Source organism: Heterocephalus glaber, unplaced genomic scaffold, assembly GCF_053883595.1.
Source record: "Heterocephalus glaber isolate CG9 unplaced genomic scaffold, H.glaber_assembly_v1.0 deba00001537, whole genome shotgun sequence".
NCBI lineage: Eukaryota > Metazoa > Chordata > Mammalia > Rodentia > Bathyergidae > Heterocephalus > Heterocephalus glaber.
In genome coordinates this window covers 480,539-503,899 of record NW_028258332.1, presented here as the reverse complement: position 1 = coordinate 503,899, position 23,361 = coordinate 480,539, and the positions used below count along the sequence as shown (strand labels likewise).

Sequence of the window (23,361 nt, the reverse complement as noted above, 5' to 3'; positions counted from 1 at the left end):
TGGTTGGGCCCCAGTGCCCTGTCCCCTGTGGCTGAGCATTCATGCATGCACCCTTCCCTTCTGTCCTGGGACACATCCTCTCCCTGCTGCCCTGTGCGCCTGTGGCTGCCTCTTGGACATCATTCCCAGGTGGATGGTGTCCAAAGCAGGGGGAGCATGGGACATGGGTCCCCAGTGGCCCTCCAGACCAGGAGGCATCATTGTCCTCCTTGGGTCTTTTCTGACATTTGTCAGTTTGGAGCAGGCAGGGCAGAGTTCAGTCTAGAGGAGGAAGCTGATGCCCCAGGGCCTGGCCCAATGAGGATCCATGCATGGTGGGTGTATCTACAAGAAGGGCAGACGGGCTAGGAGGTGCCTTTTGCAAATGCTGAGTGGAAGTGGCAGGGAGTCTGGCAGCCCCCGTGGGGCCTACTTAATGAGCCGACTCCACCTCTGCAGGGTGCACACGGTCTTCCACTCCAAAGCAGGGAAGGGAGGGCCAACCCAGCTGACCACCCAGGGGCTGGTCCTGGTTTTTCTGACCTCCTAGAAAGTATGAACTCAAAGTAGAAAATTACACATTTTTCCCTTTACATATATTCTAAACTCATGGAAAGAGTATTTGGAATTTATGAACAGAAATGTTTAAAGAAGGATCAGACTCCACTGAAAGGGAGAGGTGTACAAGGACGTCCTCCTGTCCCTCTGTAGGGTGACATCTAGCCCCTCTGGTCAACTCAGGTGCTCTTGTCATCACTGGAGAATCCACCACAAGCAATCCCATAACCTGAAAAGAGACAAGGAGGCCGCAGCAGGCTAGGTGCTTGCCTCTTAGGTCTGAGTTAAACTTTAACAGGCAAATGGCCTCATAGGTCTGAGTCAAGGTTTAAGCAAGTACTTTGCCTTGTAGATCTGGGTAAAGATTTGACCAGGTAACTTGCTTTATTGACCTGGGTAAAGGTTTAACCACATGTCTTGCCCCAGTAGATCTGGGTAAATGTTTGATCAGGTACATTGCCTTGGAGGTCTGCATAAAGGTTTGACCAAGTAACTTGCTGCATAGATCGGACTGAGGTTTCACAAGATATTTTGCTCTGGAGATCAGAATAAAAGTTTGACCAGATACCTAGCCCTGGATATCTGGGGAAAAGTTTAACCTAGTCCTTTCCCCTGGGCAAATGTTTGACCAGGTACCTTGCTGTGTTAGCTTTCCTGTCACTAAAACACAATACCCAACATCCGTAAGTAAAAAGACAAGTTTCAGTTGGCTCACAGTTTCAGGGATTCAGTCCATTGGTCAGTTTGCTCTAAGGCAAAAACATCATGGTGGAAGGGCATGACAGAGCAGAGATGCTTAGTTTGTGGCAGACAGGAAGCATAGCAGGGGAACAGTGCCAGAGAGGAAGGGGCACGGACCACGGAGAATACCTAAGATCACACCTTCTTGACCCAACAGGACACACCCAGAAGTACACTTTACTAAGCCCCTAGACAGTTTTTTACCACTCCCTTTGACACATCATGATTAATGGTCACATTCCACCCCAGACACATCTCCTTAAACCATACTTAATCCATGCTTAATCTCCAAATAAGGACCATAGCAAATTCATAATTCTGCTTAACATGATACAACTGTCCCGTGTGCAATCAAAAAAGCACTAATTTCCTCCACAGTCTCAACAGTTCCAGCATTATTCAAAAGTTAAAGCCAATTCTGAGACTCAAGACAAACTGAGCCTCCATGAGAAAAGCAAATTGCATAATCCCAAGGTGCAATGGCACAGGGTAAACATTCCCCTTCCAAAAGGAAGAAACAGGGGAACAGAAAAGAGCTGAATCAAAGCAAGACTGAAACCAGAGTGGACAAACGTGAGGCCCTGTAGCTCCATATCTGGCATCTGGGCCACGTGGTGGTGAGAGGAGAGTTCCAGCAGTTTGGGCGGCTCCAGCCCCGTGGCCTTACAGGTAGAAAGAAGCCCACAAGACTTCTTTCTTCAGCTGGCTCCACTCATAGCCTGCAGCTTTCCTTGGCAGATGTTCCATGACACCTCTAAGTTCCTGGGTTTGCCACTGCACCTTTGGCCTCATCCCCACAGCTTCACATACTTCTCTCTCAGGGGCTCCTTGCTTGGCCTCTCTTATAATCTGGGTGGAAGCCTCCCTGACCCCACAAACCTTACATTTAGCATGTTGGTTAAAACAGCATCAGGTTGACAGTGTCAAGGTCTGCTGTCAGTGGAAGTAGTAGCCAGGCCCCCTTGGATCATGGCTGCAGCAGGCTCTGGTGCCTGGATGGCTGAGCACAATGAAATGAATCCCAGGGAACCAATTCAGTAGGAGGCTCTTCTTGGGCAGAATCCCTAGACTCTCTCTTCTCAAATGAAAGGTTGACGTTTTGTATCCTTCAGCCTGTGATGGTGGGGTCTTTCTGATTTCTGAGCTATCCTCAAAGCACTAAACTCTTCAGTAGCCACACCTCTTTTGGACCCAATTTTACATATGGTTTCTTCTGGGTCAAATTTAAAGTTTTTCAAAAATTTTGCTTTACTTTTTGACCTCAGTTCTCACTATAAATCTGGCTAAAAGTAGCCAGCAGTGCCCATGCCACAGCCTGAGTTTTGGCTGCCTTGAAATTTCCTATGCCAGATCAATTAATCCACCACCCTTCACCTCCGTCTCCCCCACTCTCAGGATAAGAGCAAAATATGACATTTTTTTTTTTTTTGCCAAAGTATAGTGCACAAGACTTCTAGCCCAACTGCCAGTGGAGCCCTTATTCCTCACTGAAACCTCATGAGCCTGGTCTTTCCTGTCTGCCTTCCTGTAGCATTCTAGTCATCTGAACTCTGACCAGATCATCCACCAGGCTCTGTTTACAGGAATTCAGGACTTCCCTAGTTGGCACCTCCAAGTGTTTCAAACTCCTCCCATAAACCAATCACAAAGGCTTCTGAATCACATGGTCAGGTACAGTCACGGCAGGACCCCACTCCTGATATCAGTTTTCTCTATTAGCTTTCCTGTTGCTGGGACACAACACCTGACACCACAATTTAAAGGAGGAAAGGTTCAATTTGGCATATGGTTTCAGGGGATTTGGTTCATGGTCTATCTCTGCCTTGCCACTCTGGCATCTGTGACTGCTCCATTGACCTTCCAGAGTACTATTCAGATTTTTGGCAACATCTTTCTGTCAGTTGGTGCCCTCCTCTGGATTTTGTATCTAGTGGGCAGTTGCATTTTCAGTACACATTATTGCCCCAGTACCATGGTCTCGCTTCACAATAGCCACACTCCCCTGAAGCTCCCCAGACATGTTCAGGCCACCTTGAAGCCCCAGCCCTGTGGCTTTGCCTGCCTGAGGTCACTCAGAGAGTACAGGAGCCCAGCAGCCACAGTGTGCTCCAGGGAGCCTTGTGGATGCTCAATTCACAGGGGACAAGAGTCCCAGAATGTTCCTCACATCTCTTCCTAAAATGCTTCCATCTGCTACTCTTTCTGAATGATTTTTCCCTTTGCATAAGGCCACATTTTGCAAAGCTCCTCTTTAACATCTCCCAGCCATGGGTGTCTTCCACACCCTGTCTCCAATGCCAGCCACCATCCTCCCCTGCTGAGCCGGAAGTGACCATGGAGCCCCTCCTGCCACTGTTCACCTGGGGAACCCTGCAGTGTCCAGAGGTCCCAGGGCTCCGAGGAAGGGCTAACCAGAGCCCTCTGCAGTGTGGCCTCTAGCTGTATTCTTGTGCGGCACTTGCAGAGGTGGAAGTGCTGGAGGAGGGGTTTCTGGCAGGTGCAGTGACAGCTAATTTGCTAACAACCCTCCTTTCCTGCATTTTCTTGGTGGCTTCAATGGTGTGCTGGACTTTCTTCTGGCACCAGTGGGTCAGTGCATGTTTATACACGAGATCTAGGAGTCACCTTGCTATGGTGCCTGGCAAGGGCTTCCCCAGAGATTGTACACGCCTGGTCATCTGGGCCCCTGGCCAGGTGAACAAATGTGTGCCCTTGGGTTCCACAGCCCCCCAGGGCTATCCTGTGGAAGTGGATGCCAGCCCACTCCAGCCACTCCCAGGTGTGCTGCAGTGGCTCGGGGCCATGCCAGGTGTCAGCCCTTGGTCCTGGGCCTGGGAGGTTCCGGTGATGGCTGGTGGGTCCCACAGCCTATCCCTGCTCCATCCAGGGCCTGATAGCCTCCGTGGCCCCTCTGTCTTGCAGATGGACCTCTTCAGCAGGAGCCTTCGACGGGTCCTCCCAGAAGCCCAGGGCATGAGCCTGAAGAGCCTGCCACGCAACCTGTCCAGGGTGAATGGCTGGTCGTTGCCCCTCCACCCCTTCCAGGCGGTCTCCTGGGCCACCTACCTGGTCTTCTCTGTTGTCAACTTTGGGATCATCATTCCGCTCCTGCCAAGCAGTTGGAAGTACATTGCCTACTCGGTATCCTTCTTCCTGGTGGGGTAGAGGTGGGAAGAGGCCTCTGCCAGTCTCCTAGAGAGCTGATCCCTGTGAGCTCTATCCCACGCCTGTGTTGGCCATTTGGCCCCACGTGTAGAGGCCCCACCTACTGCTGGGAGCAAGGTCTGAGGTAGTGGAAGAGCACTGGCAGTGGGGAGCCCAGGGGAGAGGGAGGGAGCAGCAGACCTGGCCACTTGGAAGTTCCTGACGTACAGCTGGGCCAGGTTATGTTGTCCTTTGAAGAGGGGAAAAGTCAGTGAAAAGGAGTTTGGAAGCAAGCTGAGCTCCACCACGCACCACTGCAGCCCCCAGCCCTATTAGTAGTTCACTGCAGCCTGTGCCACCCCGCTCTGTGCTGGGCGTGGCTACCGCATAAATGTCACGACTGGGCCCTTAGGGGGCTGCACCCAGAAGGCTATGAGAAGTGATGTGCTCCATGTCACACCCAGCTGGCCAGGGCCTGCCGCCTGTGATGCTGGGGACAGGCAGGCAGGCAGTGGGTGCAGAGTGGCTGTGTGTGCACGTCACATCTGGAGCTGCTGAGATGTCCTCCCCGGGGACATGGCTGTGCCCCTGCAGACCCTGCAAGTGAAGAGACTCAGGGCTGCATGGGAGGTGGGCAGGGGCAACAGAGGACACAGGTGGGAGCAGCTGTCCGAGAACCTTTGTTCCCAGCCTGGGCAGGGTCTGTGCTGTGCCTGGGGGCTTGGCCACCCATGAAGGGGGTGCTCTTCCCTGGAACGAATTTCCTTTAGGCAAGGGAGAGCAAAAGTGACCCCACGTGCCCATCACTCACCTTGACCACCAGGGTTCTGCAGACCATCGTTGTCTCTTACACTCCCTTCTGGGAGCTGCTTTGCAAGCCTCGGGTGTCAGGAAATGGTATCGTGCATGCTGCAGTTGCAGCTGGCAGGCCTTTCACTCGCTCCACCACCGCACTGGTTCATGACCAGGAAGTCGCCCAGCAACCTTGACACCACAAGTCCCTAAAATGCTCTCGACTTTGTCACATGCAGAGGATCCCCACATGGCTGTGGACCCATGGTTCCTTCCAGCCTTCACTGGGTCGGAGTGACCCGGCTGGCCTTGGGCTCCCTCGGCCAGCTGGCCTGATTCTCCTCCTCCCAGTGCTAGAGGCCTCTTACGGGAAGGCTGATAAGGCTTGATAAGGAATTTGATGTTGTTATAGAATAAAGGGCTGCATAGCTTTTCTGTTTCATCTCCTGTCCACTTGAGTAAGTTGTACTGTTCAGGAAATGTGATTATTTCATTTAACTGCCAGGTTTCCTGGGACGACATTGTTTGCAGCATGGCCGTTTCCTTCTCTGTATCTGTAGGGCCCTGCCACTGCTCCTGTCTTATGTTGGAGTTGAGTCCCTGTTCTTTTCCTTCGTTGGCCTTCATAGTGTTTATTGCTGTCTATAGAAATCAACTTTAGAATGCGTTAATTCTGTTTGCTTCTATTTTTAAAAAACTTTCTGCTTTCATTTGTGTTATTTCTTTCTGCCTTTGGGGTTACTCTGCCCTTCTTTTCCCGCCATCTTAAGGTAGAAACAGATCATTGATGTCAGGCCTTTTCTAGCTTCTATTGTAAATACTTAAAGCTAATTTTCCTGCAGGTGTGCACAGGGCATGCCCTCCCCCAGGCTAGCTGAGAGGCTAAGGCTGCGTCTTCAGGACGTGGGGCTCAGCTCTGAGGCTGTGGTACCTGGGCAGCTGCATCTCCCTGAGCGGGCAGGTGCCCCCCATCGGGAAGGGCTGAGCCAGCTGGCCATGCGTCTCCCAGGGCCCGAGGCTGCCTAGGGAGAGGCGCTGACCACGCACACACATCAGGGCACGTGCAGGCCAGGCTCTGCCCCTCACCCCTCAGCTTCCTCACAGCCTGGTGCCCAAGGGGCTGTATTGGCCTCAGTAGGGACCCCAGGAGATGGGCAGCAGCTCCACTTCCACAAGGAGGCCTTTTTGAGGAGGCTGGGGCTCTGGCCAGGCCTGGGTAGGCTGTGGTGGGAGGTGCAGCTGCCCGGGGCAGCAGACGTGGCCCCTGCCAGCCACGGCCCTCCCTCATCAGGTGCCCTCTGTTCTCCACGCAGCCTCTCCCCTCCCACCCTGCACCTGTGTACCGGCCTGCCACGCCCTCCTGGGTCCCACTGTACCTCCCCCACTGTCCTCCCCCAGGCCCCCTGTGCTTCACAGACGCTCCCAGTACCAGTGCCCTGGTCCCCAGTGCCCTTCAGCATGGCCTCCTGTCCACTACAGGTGGTGGGCGGGGGGAATCAGGAAACCCAGGGTCTCCAGCCAGGTTCCCCCTCTGGGCCCACACTTGGTCCAGACACAGAACCCTGCCTTCGTGGCTCATCTCAGCTTCCTCCTCTGTCCCCAGGCCCCTGGCCCCAGTTCGTAGAGGCCAGAATCAGCCAGGGTTTGGGCTGTGTGTGGCTATGGTGCTGAGCATCCGGCTCCACAACTGGACCTGCCTGGTTGAGGCCTCACAGTTCTAGCCAAAGCATGGCCCAGGCAGGACTGGCATCTCCCATGGCAGCATGGGCATCTGGGCCAGGCCTGCTGGGGGTGGGGGGCATCTCCCACTGAGAGAGAGAGGCTTGCTAAGTGACTAAGTTTCCTAGGCTGGGCTTGAACTTTCGATCCTTCTGCCTTGGCCACCCAGATGCTGGGATGACAGATGTACACCCTCACATCTGGCTCACAAGTGTCTTCGCTCAGTGTGAGGCCTGGGTGGGTGTGGGGGTGTCAAGATGCCGTCTGTCCCCAGCTATGTCCTCCCTCCACCAGCCCCAGGGAGCCCTGTGTCCAGACCCTTCCCGGGGCATGCTGGCCCTTTGGGTCAGGGCCCCTCATGGCCTCCCCTGCCCTCCGCGGTCTGCAGGAAGAGACCCCATCTCCAAGTCAGTCCCAGCTCCCGGGTGTGGGACCAGCCGGCCTGCCACGGTGCCTTTCATGCCTGTGCTGCGTGACCGGGTCTTTCCTCCGACCACCCGAGCCTGTGTCGGTCCTTCACCTTCTCCACACCCTGCACAGCCCTGTGTTCTGTCTGCTCTCTGCAGGGTCTCCATCATCCCAGAGCCCTGGCCCCACTTTTCATGCTGTGCCTCCCACCGCCTCCCTCAGGGCCAGCTTCCTGCCTGGTCCTCCCCACTTCCCATTCAGGGCACGCTGTGGCCACTGGAGGGCGACGGTGCCATCCCTGGCCAGCAGGGCCCCAGGGGCCGGAGCGACTGGGCTGGGCAGGTGGTGGGGTTTGCTCCATGGAGGCCCGGGCACAGCTGGAGACCCTGGTGAGGCCAGCTGGCTGCCACCCGCACCCCTGTGGAGGGAACCGCAGGGGTGGACTCCACACAGCTCTGTGAAACCCAGGGACATCTCTCTGACAGCCCGAGGCTGGGGGTCACGTCCTCGGCCGGGTTGTAGCTTCAGGCGAGGGGTCTTCAGCAGAGCCCTCTCTGAGCAGCCAGTTCCACTGCAGAGCTGGCCGTGGAGCAGATGAGGCAGGACCAGGGGCTGACTCACAGCTCCCTCTCCTGCTCTACTCCTGCCTGCAGGACAGCCGGCAAGGTTGCAGTGTCTGCAGGGCAGAGGGCAAGTGTCTCACTGGCTGGCTCCCTCCCACGGTTTGTTTACTAAACACAGATTGTTGCCAAGGACATTGAGCGTCAGCTTCTCAGCTCCCAGACCAAAACTTCCAGAGGAGGCCTGGGGCTGCCAGCCACCCTGTGCCTCACCTGTGTCCTCCTGACCTGAGGTGCCCGCCTGAGTCAGGGCTGACAGAGGCAGGAGCTGGCCCTGAGGCTGCACCCTGAGGTGGAACCCTGGTCCTCAGGTGACTCAGCTTCATGTCCAGAGGGGGCGTCTAGGTGGGGACTCTGCCTGGAATCTCGGGGTCCCTGAGGAAGCTGAACCCTCTCTTCCCAGATAGACCCTGCAGGTTTGCCAGGCAAGTCCAGGCCCACCCGCAGCAGGTTGGCCCCCAGCAGGATGTGTGGTTGTCACAGGGCATCTTCCTCGGCCCCTTCTGGGGCCGGTGGCCACACAAGCCGCCTCCCTGCCCACCTTTCCTGCCCCAGGTCGGCTGAGCTCTGCCCCAGCCCCAGGGCGGGAGCTGCCCCAGTCCTGCCCATCCATGTCCCCAGCCCTTGCCCTCCAGTGTCTCAGGCTCCCACTCCCACCTGTTGGCCTGGTAACCACACAAACAAGCAGCTTGGCCCGGGCTCAGCCTGCAGGGAGTGGTGCGGAGCCGCCCCGCACTGTGGGTCCTGCAGAGTCGCCCGCCTGAGCCCACGCAGACAGTCAACCTGCAGCCGGTGAGGCCTCACCTACACCAGGCATCCTGTGTCAGGAGGAGCTGGAAGGTGACGGGAAGGGAACCGAGATCCAGGGGCCCTCACAGGACAGGAGAGTCGGCCCTTGTGCCCTGTCAGGAGCATGTGTGACAGGCGCCAGGGCCCTTCCATGGATGCCCGGCCCCACCCTCCTACCACCCAGGCTTGGGCAATCTCTTCCCTGCAGACCCCTAGTGGACCCTCCTCGGGCGCGGCGGAGCGCCCTCCCGCCCCCGCCCTCTGGATGGGGCCGGGTGCTGCCCGCCGGTGAGCCTTGGCCACAGGAGGGAGCCTGGGGCTCCTGCAGGGGCTGGCTGCAGCCCGGCCTTCTCCTGCCGGGGCAGGGCGCACCCACCGCTGGGCACACCCTCGCTGCCGCGCAGGGACCTGCAGGCCCTGGCAGCACAGCCCTGGAGGCCCCGTCTGGGGAAGGGGCCCTGCACACTGTTGTTCGGTTTCTCAGGCAAGGAGGCAGCGCGGGGTCTGCGCGCCTGTACCCTGAGGGAGCACGTCCTCCTCCCGGCCAGGGCCACTCAGGCCTGGCTGCAGGGAGCCCAGGGGCCCTAGGAGTCTGAGGGACCCTACAAGTGCCCAGTTCCTGAGGGGGGGGCCATGCTTGGTGTTGGGCCCATGCATCCAGCTGAGGCTTGAGTCCCTGCTCTGCCACAGGAGCCCATGCCCCGTGGGGCCAGGCCTGGGACAAGGTCCACTGCAGGGCCTCCTCCTCTGCCGGGCTCCATCCCGAGTCTCGGGGTGAGCATGTGGTTGCAGGGTGGGGAGGGCCAATCCCCTCGGGGACATAGACAGCAGAGGCCCAGGGGCACTGCAGCCCCTCACCTGGCCCAGCCGTGTCTTCCTTGACGGCCCAGGTGATCGGTGTCGTGTTCCTGTTCCACTTGGTCGTCCACCTCACCGCGGTCACCATCGACCCAGGCGAAGCCAACGTCCGACTCAGGAGCTACTCCAAGCCGGTGCCCACCTTCGACCGCTCCCAGCATGCTCATGTGATCCAGAACCTGTCCTGCCACCTGTGTGAGCTCGCCGTGTGAGTCCCCCAGAGCCCGGCAGCCCCGCAGCCCTTGAGGCGATGGCTGAGCCTGCCCACCAGGCCAGCGCTCCAACTTGGGCTGGGGGCCCTCAGTCTCTGCACCTTCATCCATTCCCATGGTCCAGGGCACAAGGCAATCTTCCTCTGGCTTTCCAGAGGAGGAAAAGCCAGAAAGGAGAAGGCAAGGCCACTGTAGCCCCTGCTGGGTCACATCTTAGGTCTCGGGACCCCAGAGCACTGGAGTCCCAGCCCTGTACCCCACCTGAACATTTGGGCCAACAAGTTCTCTTGATTCCTCCAGGAATGAAAAAGCCAAGCACTGCAGCTCCTGCAACAAGTGTGTTGCTGGCTTCGACCACCACTGCAAGTGGCTGAATAACTGTGTGGGGAGCAGAAACTACTGGTGAGGGCTGGTGAGGGCCTCGGGGGCCTTCATGGGGTGCAGGCACATCCTGGAGGTCTCCAGCAGGGACTGGGCACTAGGGATGAGGGGCTGTGGTCCGTGGGGCGCAGGGGGAAAGGGCCCTTGTGGAGCCACACTCCCGGCCCCATGCAGCAGGCTCAGTGCCCACATCCATTCGTCCTGCACTGTCTTGTGGAGCTGTCCCTGGATGTGCCTTCAACGCCAGACCCTGAGACACTGGCCTGGCCTGGAGGAACCAGCTGGGCCTCCTGGACCCACTGTCCTCGGCCATCTGCCCTCTGCACACCCAGGCAGCCCTCCCAGTGCAGCAGGCAGACTGGGAGCGCCCAAGAGTGTCCAGGCTGCAGGTGGAAGTGGGTCCATGGGGCTCCCGGGCCGTGTCTGGGCTTTGGGTCCATCAGCTTAGTCCTCACGAAGACAGCCAGGAAGAACATAGTGTCCCTCCTCCATCCAGGCCCAATATGGGGGACAGAGGCCTCTGGCGGCTGTGAGCGTCACCTAAACCACAGGTTCAGTGGCCTTTTGCTTCCCCTGCCCTGCATGTGAGGGTGCAGCCGGCAGCCAGGTCACTGGCAGATGTGGGCCTCGACCATGGACAGAGCCTCAGCTCAGACCCCCGAGGAAGGCGGCCTGCTTGCAGGGACCAGCATGGGTCCTCAGGCCTCCAGGTGATGGCGCAGAAAGGGCTGCCCCAGGCACATGCCAGGCGAGCCTGCACCCTCAGACCCACCACGACCACACAGGCAAGGCCGCCGCTTGTGTGGGCCCTGAGGCTCTACGGGGAAGCAGGAAGCACAGTGAGTTGAGTGTGATTTGGCCCAAAACTGACGTGGTCTGCAGGGCCCAGGAAGGCCAGCACGCTCCTAGCTGCCCAGACCCTGGGCATAGCGCAGCCTCCCCGGGGCCAGCAAGGGGTGTGCAAACCAGGCAGGAGGACGAGAGGACTTGAGGCCTGGACAGGTTCGCGCATTCCCAGGGTTCCAGGAGGAGCCCTGCCGGGAGGGGCTCTGGGCACTGCGTCTTGTGGCCCACCTTTCTAGCCGAGGAGTCCTGTCCAGACAGCAGGGCTCAGCCAGAGGGCTGGGGAGCAAAGGCGTGGCCGTGAGGTTGCTGCCCAGTGGTGTCAGCCTGGAGAACTTGGAAGGCGGCTGAGAGGAAGCAGAGGCGGCCCAAGGGCTGTCAGGGCAGTGGTCAGGGTCCATCTCCCCGTGAGATCCCCACACAGGCTTGGCTTACCCTCGCCTGCGTCCCTCGCCTGCTCTGCCTCTGCAGGTTCTTCTTCTGCTCCGTGGCCTCAGCCTTGGTAGGCCTGCTCTGCATGAATGTCGTCTTGCTGTACATCTGTATCCAGCACTTCGTCAACCCCAACAAGCTCCGCACGGACTCCAGCTACAAAGGTATGAGGAGCATGGAGTGTCTCCCACTTGGGCTGCTCTGTGTGAGCCCTGCCTCAGCTCCGGCCACCTGTCCAGGAAGGAGTCCATCTGCAGCGGCAAGCCCAGCTTGCAGGTAGCTCCACGTCCATGCATATCAGTCACCCAACCCAGTGCTGGACAGACACCTGACACCTGCAGTGTAAAGGGGAGGCTCCAAGTGGCTCACAGTTTTGGGGGGTTTGGTCCATGGCTGGCAGCACATCACGGTGCAGGGGCCTGGTGGAGGATAGCTGCTCACCTCATGGTGGGCAGGAAGCAAAGGAGAGAGGAGCTGCAAACAAGAACACACCCGTGCAGGCCACGCCCCAGGGACCATCTCCACCCAGGCCCTGCCTCCAAACATGAGACCTCTGGGGACACTTGAATCTGTGACCAGTATTAGCCAAGGGCTTCCCAGGGCCCCAGGAGGCCAGGCCTGAGAGCAGGTGCACTGTGCCCTCTGACCTCTCCACAGCCTGTCCTGAGACATGTTGGGTCCCTGTGGGGCCATGGAGGCACAGTGGGCCAGGGGCTGTCTTCCAAGAGCCACCATCAGGAGGGTAGGAGCAGAAAGCAGCCAAGATCCACCTCTGACCACAGGTCCAGGAGCCTGGGCCGTGGGCAGCGAAGTCCACACTGAGTGGTGGAAAGGCATGGCTGGCTGGGCATGGCCCCCAAGGTGCGTCCACGTCCAGCACTGAGCTGCAGACATGATGAAGCATCTTGAGATGAGGATCTCGCCCAGCTTGTCCACTTCCAGGGACACTGTCCTTCTGAGCAGCAGAAGAGGAGACCCAGACACACAGAGCCTGCGTGGGGCGGAGGCCAAGGCTGGAACCCTGCAGCTGTCATGAGCCCAGGGGCGGCTACAGCCCAGAGATGGGAGAGGCAGGAAGGTGGCCCTTGGGGCCTGAGGGAGGACGTCTGTCTGTCCCTGCTGTCATTCAGACTGGGGCCTCTGATGTGAGGTGAAGGTCTGTGGCTGAAGCATCTCCGATTTATGGTCATTTGTCACAGCGACTGCAGGACACGGGCCTGGGAACAGCTCTGAGTCTGTCAGCTCCAGACATCAGGACATCTGCAGACCCCCAGTAGAGAGGGTGGAGCCTGCTGTCCCACGCTGGAGCATTCCCAGCCAAGATGGTGGGTGTTCGTGTTCGCTGAAGAGCAGCTCTGGGGGTTGCAGCTGGAACCGTCCCACCCACCTTGGACTTCTTTCTAAACGTGGGCTCTGCCTGGCGGCTGCAATCTCAGGATCCTGGAGCCCCCGCAGCCCTCTTCCCTGGCCACAAAGTGTCTTCTGAGGCAACTGCCACATCACCTGGGCCTTGGACTCCTGGGGGTGTGCCAGGAGAGGCCAGGGAGGCTGCAGCCCGGGCTGAGCCCCGCACAGGGCCTGGGCGGAAGCAGCAGGAGCAGGCAGCTCTCTGGCACATGCTGGTCCTACACAGCAGCGTGGTAGCTCCATTCAGCTCCCTGACTGTGGGACCCAGTGTCTCCCGGCTCACTGTCTGGAAGTCTGCGCAGAGCGTGACCTGCGCACGGCAGCAGAGCTGGCGTCCTCCAAGGGTCCCCGTCCTTGCTGTCTGCCACACAGCCCCCTTCACTCCTTGTACCTGATCCTGGCAGCGATTCTTTTGGGACGCTGGAGACCCCACCCTAGCAGCACCTTGCCAGGTGTGGCCTACAGTCTCCAAAGGCGGCAGGCTGGGGGTGCGGTCTGGGTTCGGGGACAGGGCAGCGATGGGACAGAATTTGGGGGCCTTGTCACTCACCACCTCTTTAGGCCACCAGGCAGGACTGCAGCGGGGACCCCATGTGCTGCTGCCTCCTGGATACTGACCCACGTGTCTCTGTCTCCACAGACATCAGTGCTGTGACCATATGGCTGCTGTTCCTGCCCAGGTGGCATGTGCCCGTCCAGACTCCCGTGGCCCTCTGCGTGATGGGCGGAGTGCTGATTGTGGGCATGGTCAGCTTCCTGCTACTTGGGCACCTGTTCATCTTCCACATCTACCTGTGTGCGTACACACCTAGCTGCCCACACTCCATCCTGGCCCTCAGGCTGCACACCAGACACGAGCTCATGGCAGAGGGGTCAAGTCACAGGGAGAGAAGGACAGTGGGTCCAGCTGTTATGTCCCAGGACCCGCAAGAAACATGAGCCTTTGAGATGAGTTTAGAATGTTCAGAGGCAAAAGAACAGGAGTATCAGGCAAGAACAGGATGCTGTGAAAGGAGAACAGGTGGGTTCAGCGAAGCACCAGGCAGAGGTTGTAGAGTGAAGTTGAGGTCCCCTTGCTGCGCACAGCAGAGCCACTCCCCTCCTGCTGTGGTGTCGTCAGTGGTGAAGCCTCTGAGGATTGGGCTGAAAGTCCTCCCGGAGGCTGCCTCATCCCCGCCCATCGCCTGAGGCTCACTGGACCATGCTGTGCCCACACAGACCCTACCTGGCCTGGGGAGACCTCACCAGCAGTGTCACCACTGGCTCACAGAGTGCTGTGACGTGGAGTTTTAAAAATGAAAGCACAATGCGGACCACTGGATTCAGCCTCGTGAGTGCAGCTCTGACTGCATTGGGAGTCTGTGCTGAGACCTGGCCAGTGCTTAGTGCTGCCTGTGTGCAGAAGGTGTTCAGGGTGTGTTTGTCGATGGGATAACAGATGTCTCAGTTACTTTCTTGTTGCTACACTACAACCCTAAGGAGGAGAGGTCTATGTTGGCTCACAGTCTGTAGAGGCTTCAGTCCGTAGTCAAGGCATAGGCTCCAAGGCAGGGTGCAGGGCAGAGGGCATTGCAGAGGAGAGCCATTCAGGGCATGGCAGGCAGGAGGGCTGAGCTGCAGAGAGGGGGAGGGCCCGAGTCTGGCCTGTGCTCTGGGGACCACACTGTGAGGCTCTGTGTGAGGCAGCGAGAGTGAGCACACTCCTGGGAAGCCACACGGACCTGGCGCCTGCAGCAGAGATGCAGGAGCCTCAGCCAGGGCGAGTGGAGGAGGCAGCATTTTGAAGGAGTCTGGGGAAGGACAGGGCTCCCTAGGCCAGTTGAGCTGGCTGCTGGCCCTGGTCACTCACTCGGGAGGACACAGTGCACAGCCTCAGGCTTCTCGCCTGGGGTCTGGGGTTCTCTGCCTCAGCCTGGCAGCTTGGCGGGGACATTTCCTGGGAAGCGTCTGGGCAGGTGCAGCCTGCAGACAGGCACATTATGACTGGTGTGGATGGCTTTGCACAGACAGGCACGCAAAGGTATGCTCAAAGGACAGCAGCCATGGGACAGATTTGGTGCTCAGCCCACCCAGCCCCGAGGCCTGGAGGCTGGGAAAGAGCCAGACGCCTCCGGCAGAGAGGCTGAGTCCCTGCAACTCACCAAGTCCAGGCCCGGCTGCCACCCCCTCTGCACCTCGACCTGGAAACAGGGCTCTGTGGGCGCCCTGCGCTTTCCAGAAATAATTGCAAACCATCTGCCTCCCATGCGTGGGCCTTAGGGAAAGAGAAACGGAGGCAGGCCCTCCGAAGAAGCGTGCACCGAGGCCAGCATCTGGCCCATTTGTGCTTTCAGTAACCCGAGGTACCCGCCCAGGTCTCAGCCCACAGCAAAGACCGGCCAGCCTCGGGGCCCACCATACCTGGTGCGCCCCACCACCTGCCACCCACACCTGGGTCCCATCCTGGCTCACGGGACGTGATACGGGGGCCGCTCCTGGGGAGGGTCCGGGTGGGCACCGCGCGGCTCCTGCTGAGCTGCCCTCTGCTTGCCCTTCCCAGTGGCCAAGAACAAGAGCACATTTGACTACGTCCAGCACACCCGCTTCCCACAGGGCCCGGAGCCGCCAGGGAGGACGCAGCGGGTGCTGCAGGTGGAGGAGGCGGCTCCACAGGTGTGCTGTGCCCGTATCTCGCCCCGGGCGGGGTTGTGTGTGTGGCACGTGACATGGGGCCGTGTGTGTGTGTGTGGGGGGGGTGTCTGTGCAGCTCTGGGAGGTGTGGCGTGTCTGCGTGTGATACACGTAAGTGTGTGTGCCGTGTGGCGTGCTGTGTGCTTGGCTGTGTGCTTGTGTGTGGCCTCAGAAGTGGGGTCCCCCACCCTGCTGGGCAGCACAGCTGGCTCCCCAGTGCCTGCTCCTGGCCAGCACCCAGCTCACTTCAGTGGGACCCTGTGTCCCTCGTGGCCTCCTGACCCACCTGCCTGGCATGATGGCTTCCTGTGCTCTCCAGGCGCTCAGTAAGGACCAGGTCCACCCGGGAAGATGCACTGGGCCCAGCCAGCTCCCAGCCACCCTCGCTGCGTCCGTTGGGGACACCGAGGCTGGCCTGCAGATGGCCTGGGGAGACCGCCAAGTGCAGTACACACCACCACAGGCTGAGTCTGGCACAGACTCGCAGCTACCTGGAGCTGCGCATGGGGCTGTGAGTCCACAGCAGAGCCACAGCCATGCAGCTCCGGGGGCCCAGCCCCAAGGCCCTCCCTCCACAGCCTGCCAGCCCTGCACAGATGCCGCCAAGGACAGAGGGGTGTGAGCTGACTGCGGCCCCCACCTGTGAATCTGTGTCAGTCGAGCAGCCCAAACCTCTTCTCAAGCTGTGGAGAGTGAGCATGCCTGCCCTTCCCGCCTGGGGCATGTGGCTGTGCAATGGGTGGCACAAGGGCCGAGGTGGGACAAAAGCAAGCTTCCCTTCCTCCATGGGGCCAGAGTTTGGAGCCCCACAGGCCACCAGCTGAACACACTTCTGCACTCACAAACATCACAGACCCCTTACACAGCAGCCTTGTGGTGCAGCCGCAGTGGACCCTTGGGCTCGAGTCTCCGAAACACTTCTGCTTCATATGAGCCCCTAGGCCTGGCTGTGTCTTTCCCACAGAAAGGCAGCATCCTTTCCAGTTACATGGCCCATGTGGTCACAGCTGACTCTGGAAGAGAGAAAATCCAGCTTGACACCTAAAAAGCAGTGGGAGCAAATGACCAACTCAGGATCTTCTCAGCTGGCTCTGACTGAAGCTGAGGCATTGCCAGTGACTGGAGCAGATGCTGCCCTCAGAACAACAAGGGGTCTGCAGCTGCTCGTGGTACTGCAGGCCAGGCGTGTGGAGGGCAGCTGCACTGTGGGTGGCATTGCGCTTCTCAGCGTGCATGAGGAGTCCCAGAAGGGAGGTGAGGCTGGGCCACTGTGCTGGGTCACCTCAGCTTCAGCAGGGAAGACTCCTTCCCCTTGCTTCCGGCTGCCGAGCACAACAGCGCTCAGGATGGGCCATCGCCAAGCAGGACTTCAAAGCTACTGTAGATGATGAGCCGAACTTCAAAAGGGGGGCATCAAGTTTTGAATGAAGAATGTGATCAGAAAGGATACAAAGCAGAGCTCAGCAGGAAGGATGGGTTCATCCCCAAGAACTACAGAGATGAAGCCGCACCCCTGAAAATCCCCAGAGCCAAGCAGAAGAAATGCTTAGCAAACAGCAGCACGATGGGGCCTTTCTCACCTGAGCCAGTGCATGTGCTCCTGGGGACTTCCCTCTCTGTCAGGTGCGGAATGTGTGCAGCACTTCCAGGTGCTCTGAGCCCAAAGGAATTTCCTCTGGGTGGTGGAGCTCACCTCTTTGAGTGGCACATGATCACAGAACAACATCTGTGTCATGAAACCCGCAGGACAGAGAGCAGGTGCCACAGCAGCGGGTGTGTGTCCAGGCCCTCTCTGCCTTTGACCCCGGAGGGCGGTGAGCTGGACTTCAGTCAGGGAGACTCCATTCACATCGCAGATAACTCAGACCCCTGTTGGGGGAAGGGCCTTGCCACGGGCAGACTGGCCTGTTTCCCCGAAACTCCGCCACCCTGGGAACAGAAACGTCTAAGAAGCAAGAGGGAGTCTTTAAAGAAGTGAAAAATTGAAAACACAAAAGAATTACGCCCAGCAGCTGCCTCTAGCAGCATCCTGCAGTAGCTCAGAACATTCAGCTGCACACTGCTGAGCCTCTCACTGTGTGGAAGCTTGCCAGGTGGGAATGGGGTTGGACATCAAAATTCACCTATCGGATGAAGTTTGCAGTTACAGATTCTCCTGTTTCCCTCTTGTGTCCTTTTGCTTATCTTTTGCTCCTGTCCTACATACGTGACATTTAAGGCTCCATATAGTCCCAACTGATACTAATAGCGAAAGAAGAGAGAGAGAGAGAGAGAGAGACAAGGAGAGAGAGAGAGAGATCTTCCCATAAAAATGTCCCTAGCACTCATAGATACCTTTTTTTTTCTTTTGAGATAAGGTCTCATTCTGCAGTCCAGGCTGGCCTCAAACTCATGATCCTCCTGCCTCAGCCTCCCAAGTGCTGGGATTACAGGTGTGTGTCACCACGACCAACTTCTACTGAACATGTTAAAACAGAAATACCAATTGCACAAAAGTCTTTCAGAAGGTGGAGGAGGATGTGGCAAATGGCAAAAACCACTCATAGAATATTAGCAAACCAAGTCCAGCAACGAATATACAGGATTGTACACTAGGATTAGTGATTTTATTCCAGGAAAGCAACACTGGATTAGCATTTGAAAATCAGTTAAATAAAGCAAAATATTAATAGAATAAAGGACAAAAACCTATGTGTCTGGCAATTAATGCAGAAAATGGATTGAACAACATCAAACGCCTTATGCTTTCTAAAGATCACAACAACCTAGGAATAAAAAGAAAACAGTAGTTGCGTTTTGGGGCTGAGGATTTAGCTCAGTGGTTCAGCTGCCTGCCTTGCAAGTGCAAAGACCTGAGTTCGATGCCCAGTACCAAACAAACAAACAAACAAACAAAAAAGAAAACAGTGGCAAAAACCACATAGTGCCAGTAGTTTCACTTCATACAGAAGACTGGATGCTCTCTCCTAAGACTGAGTGCAAGGCAAGGCTGTCCACTGTCCCACTTGGATGTACTTAAGTCTCAAAAAAGAGGCCTACAGAATACCAGGGGAGACTTTGTTCATAACCCTAAAAAACACATAAACAAGTTGGAATAATGAAGTACTTTAATGGAGATGTAGGGCATAACACCAAGACAAGATGTCACTCATTTCCATGTCCTAGCAACCGGAAACCTGTTACTTTTTAAAAACTATTTCATTCAAAATATTGCTGGACTGGAGGGCCAGGGATTTAGCTCAGTGGCACCGTGCCTACCTGGCAAGCACAAGGTCCTGAGATTGATTCCCAGTACCACAAAACAAAAACAAAAAACCCCACCAAAATATTATCAAAAAGAACAAGCTTAACAAAACGTGTGCAAATCTGCACCCTAAACACAACCAACTGTGGCCGAGAGAAGTGGAAGACAATCTGTTAAGTGAGAAGAGAGACGATGACGGTAGATTGGAAGACTCTCGTGAAAACAGTGTCCCGGGCTGATGTGCACCCCGACCTCACTGCACCCAGCAGCCTGGTGTTGTGCTTTAGGGTCAGCCTGTGTTGCAAGGGTCTGGGGCCTGAGTAGGGCGAGGGAAGGTGAAGAAAACGAAAGAATTAAAGCGGGGCCAGGCGGGACTGCCCACCTGCTCACATGTGAGTATCGATTTATTTAAGGCACGAGGAGGAAGAGTATAAACAAAGAGATGGGGCAGGTTGCTTTCGGTAAGTTGTTATTTTAATACATTTTGAGAATAACTGACTGATAAGACTGGTGGGAACAGAGACATGAGCTTGGTTTTAGGACCACGTCAACTAGGACTATAATAAAAAGTATAAGGAACATTTCTTTGTACCCTGAACTATTTATTTTGGTAGGGTAAATTGAGGCACAAAGGGAGGGAAATCATGAAGAGCAGGAGGTGAGCAAAATGCCTCCTGATGGTGGCCTGACCCTGAGCTCGCTCCCGACAGTTTAGATCTGTGTGGGACACACAAAAGCCTCATGTTCAGAGGGGGGTTTGGAAGTGACTAGACCTTGGGGACACTACACAGCAGTGGAGTCATCCATTGATGAGTTCAGAGCTAACTGTGCTGTTAGGAGAGTGGGCCTGGGTGGAAATGGTCACTGGGATGTGACCGGGGGAGTGGACTCTTGGCCCCAGCTCCTTCCTTCTCTTTCTACTTGCTGGCTGCCATGCAGGGAGCCGCTGTCCTCCACCAGACCCTTCCACCATGCTGGTTCTGCCTTGGAGCTGCCAACCATGGGCTGTACCCACTGAAACCGAGCCAAACACACCTCTCCTCCTTTAAGTTGCGGGTGTCAGGTATTGTGTCCCAGCGAGGGGAAAGTGACAGACATCTGTAGGGGTTTTGTTTGCTTTGTTTTGTTTTTTGTTTTTGGTGAAATCATAGGCTGATCCTAGAATGTGTGTGGAAATTCAGAAGACCTAGATCACTATAGTGGCCAGAATAATTCTGTATAGAACACAATTGGAGGACTTGTATAACCACGCTTCAAGACAGCGTGCGGCTGACATACAGACAAATGGAGCAGAATAAAGGTCCAGAACTAAGCCTCTCATTTCTGGCCAGCTGATTTAACAAGGCTTCGAAGGTAGTAGAATGGGACAGATGGTATTTTCACCTATTGGTCCTGGAACAATTAGGGACACTACACTCAGCCGCAATCATTTGGTTAAAAAAAATCTATTGACTTCTTCGCACCAACACAAAAATGCCTCCAAACCACACAAAACAAAGCCAATTAGGGACCTAAGAAAGCTAAACTTTAACACTTCTAGAAAAACCCAGAAATTCTTTGTGACCTGATGTTGGCAAAGTTCCCATCAGTAGTACACCAAAATCAGTGTCTACTAAGAAAAGTGGTAACTTAGACATTACCAAAATTGAAAATACTTGCTTTTCAAAAGTTGCCATTAAGAAAATGAAGTACAAGCCATTGACAAACTATTTCCAAATCATACAACTTGAACTTTCAAAAGTCAGTTATAAGAAAAACGAGTAAAAATGGGCTGAAGATCTAAAATCCAGACCCCTGGGTGGCAGAGGAGAGGGGTCATGTCACCCCACACTCGGGAAACTACCACGGTGAGGCTGCCATGTGCCTAGGATGGCAGACAACACGGAGTGCTGGTGAGAGGGGCTGCGGCTCGGGGGAGCAGAGGGCAAACTCCGCCAGGAAAGCAGGGGGCCCCTGAGAAAGAGGCTGCTGGAAACAACTGCAGACACACTCAGCCACCTCATCTGTGACAAACGAGCCAACCACCCTCACTGGAGGAAGACAGCCTCTTTAATAAATGGTGCTGGAAAAACTGGATTTCAACCTGCCACAGATTGAAACTAGACCCATATCTTTCACCATGCACTAAACTAAGATCGAAGTAGATTAAAGATCTAAATATTAAGACAGAAACACTAAACTTGCTGGAAGACAAGTTAGGTAGAACTCTCGAAGACATTGGCATGGGAAAGGACTTTATGAACAAAACCTCAGTAGCACAGGAGCTAGCACAGAGAATCAACAACTGGGATCTCATCTTATTAAAAAGCTTCTGCACTGCAAGAGAAACCAGCAACAGAGCTAAGAGACAACTTATAATGTGGGAAAATTTTTTTTACCAGCTGTTCCTCAGACAAAGGACTACTATCTAGAATATATAAAGAACGAAAAAAATCAGACTCCCCAAATATGAAGACCCAATTCAAAAATGGGCATCTGAAATGAACAGACATTTCTCAGACAAAGAAGTAAAAGCAGCAAATAAACATAAAAAATGTTCAACATCACTGGTCATTCGAGAGATGCAGATGAAAACAACCCTGAGATTCCACCTCACCCGACAAAGAATGGCTGCTATCAAGAAATCAACCAATAACAAATGCTGGTGGGGGAGTGGAGAGAAAGGAATCCTTCTCCATTGCTGGTGGGAGTCTAGACTGGTGCAACCACTGTGGAAATCAGTATGGAGACACCTCAAAGAACTAGGGCTAGAGGTCCCATTTGACCCAGCCATTCCCCTGCTGGGTATCTTCCCTACATGAATTAAAAGAATCGTACCACAGCAATATATGTGTGCCCATGTTCATAGCGACACAGTTTGTAATAGTTAAAACTTGGAAACAGCCCAGTTATTCATCAACTGGAAACTGGATAAAGAAGATGTGGGGTTTTTTTTAATATATATAAAATGGAGTACTACTCCCCATAAAGAACGAGAAACTAGAGACATTTATAGCTAAATGGATGGAAATTAAGGCCGTACTCTTACATGAAATAAATAGCACACACACGTGTAAATACCAAATAGTTTCTCTGGTGTGAAAAACTGAAAGTGTAAATAACAATCAAAACGTATAATTGATATTGTGAAATAGGCAGAAAAGGTCTAAAGGAGCAGGGGAAATGGGAGGAGAAGGGAAAGGAAAGAAGGGAAAGGAAAAAATATGAGAAAAGGAAAAACATGGAAACAAAGTCTTTGCAAACAGGGAAGGGTGGAGGGGGTGAAGGGAGGGCAGGGGAAGGGGGAAAATAAGAACCAGGATCCATCACGCACAGGTACAAGATCCCAATGATGAATGTAACTGTACTGTGTACATAAATGTAGCAATAAACTCAAAAAAATTAAATAAAATACACTATGTATTTAGAAAGAAAGAAAGAAAAAAGGAAAGAAGAAAGAAAGAGAGAAAGAGAGAAAGAAAGAAGAAAGAGAGAAAGAAGAGGCTGCTGCTGCGGCTCCCCAAGCCTCGGGCCCAGCAACCCAGGAGGCCGGGGGGGGGGTCACGCAGCTTTTGCAATACAGGGAGGACCCGGCTCAGAACGAGACTCCCCCAGTCCCTACACGTGTCTACCTCCCACCCTGGCTTCCACCCAAAGAGGAATGGAACAGGTGTGCATGTGTCACAGGGCCTGTGCTGCTCCACAGAGGTCCCTGCCCAGGACCCCGGATACCTCAGGCGCCATTTCTCCAAACCAGCTAAAATGGGCTTGAGTTTGGAGCAGCAGAAGCTCTTGTCAACAACCGCTTCTCTTCATCTCACGCATTTCCTTTCCAGGAGAAAGACGGCATCCCCGGTCCAGCTCCACAGGAGGAAGACGGCATCCCAGCTCGGTCCCCACCTTCCCTGGTTAAGTGCGAGCCTCCAGGAGTTGGCCCATCTGCCTGGGCCCCAGACCCAGCCTCTTCTCCACTGAAAGGGCTCTGCAAACTGATTCCTCCGAGATGAGGAATTTTAGATGAGGGGCTGACACAATAGGAATAGTTGTCTCACTTCACGTCATTAACACAGCCATGTAGCTTGTTGTGCAAACTAAAAGAATAACCCTGTCTTCCTCACAACTAATTAAAACTAACGCACAAAAGCAAGCATGTGGTTATTCACTTTCTACACCCAGACGGAGCAGGAGGGAGGTTATGTGTCCAGCCGCTCTTCCTGTAGGCTCTGCTGGCACTAGGTTTAGATGCAGAGCCGGGGGCAGGGCCTGTGCCACATGAATGTGTTCACGGGTGGCAGCTGTGCCTCGAGCATGGTGCATAGCTTCCCGCGCACATGGCTTTTCACACCAGAACCCCACCAGCCAACCTGCTCATCCCAGAGGTCGGAGTGCGCTCTGTCCTCAAAATGAACTGTATGGCCGAGAAGAGTCACTTCCTGTGAAGCACCCAGGGACAGGAAATGTGCTCGTGCGCCTCGGTCGGCAGGTTCTTTTCTGTTTCCCACTGCATTTTCCTCAGCCTGCAATGGGCACAAATGACTTTCTATTTTAAAAGGCACATAATACATTCTCCAGGCTTCGTGGTTGG

General features: G+C 55.4%; 1 protein-coding gene, 1 long non-coding RNA gene and 1 pseudogene across 15 annotated transcripts in view; 2 read left to right on the top strand and 1 right to left on the bottom strand.

Moving 5' to 3' along the window:
• Positions 1-6,169, bottom strand: part of LOC147824587 (uncharacterized) — a 17,635-nt gene extending 11,466 nt beyond the window's left edge. Inside the window, exon 1 of the long non-coding RNA XR_015442148.1 lies at positions 4,345-6,169. This is a non-coding gene — a long non-coding RNA (uncharacterized LOC147824587). The remainder of the gene's footprint in view (positions 1-4,344) is intronic.
• The window catches only part of Zdhhc11 (zDHHC palmitoyltransferase 11), a 24,557-nt gene extending 1,196 nt beyond the window's left edge, over positions 1-23,361 (top strand). For 3 of the 14 annotated variants that reach the window (XM_004845124.4, XM_004845126.4, XM_013072366.3), the window contains exons 2-9: positions 4,201-4,419; positions 9,641-9,816; positions 10,121-10,222; positions 11,516-11,640; positions 12,676-12,801; positions 13,524-13,679; positions 15,423-15,535; positions 15,873-16,175. In XM_004845124.4, the coding sequence (XP_004845181.2) occupies positions 4,201-4,419; positions 9,641-9,816; positions 10,121-10,222; positions 11,516-11,640; positions 12,676-12,801; positions 13,524-13,679; positions 15,423-15,535; positions 15,873-16,175 (1,320 nt within the window). Of the gene's footprint in view, positions 1-4,200; positions 4,420-9,640; positions 9,817-10,120; positions 10,223-11,515; positions 11,753-12,675; positions 12,802-13,523; positions 13,680-15,422; positions 15,536-15,872; positions 17,541-17,910; positions 19,379-22,612 lie in introns of those variants that run through there. The other 11 variants (XM_087189163.1, XM_021258568.2, XM_087189159.1 and 8 more) reach the window with 11 other exon arrangements.
• LOC147824586 (growth factor receptor-bound protein 2 pseudogene) lies at positions 16,938-17,539 on the top strand (annotated as a pseudogene).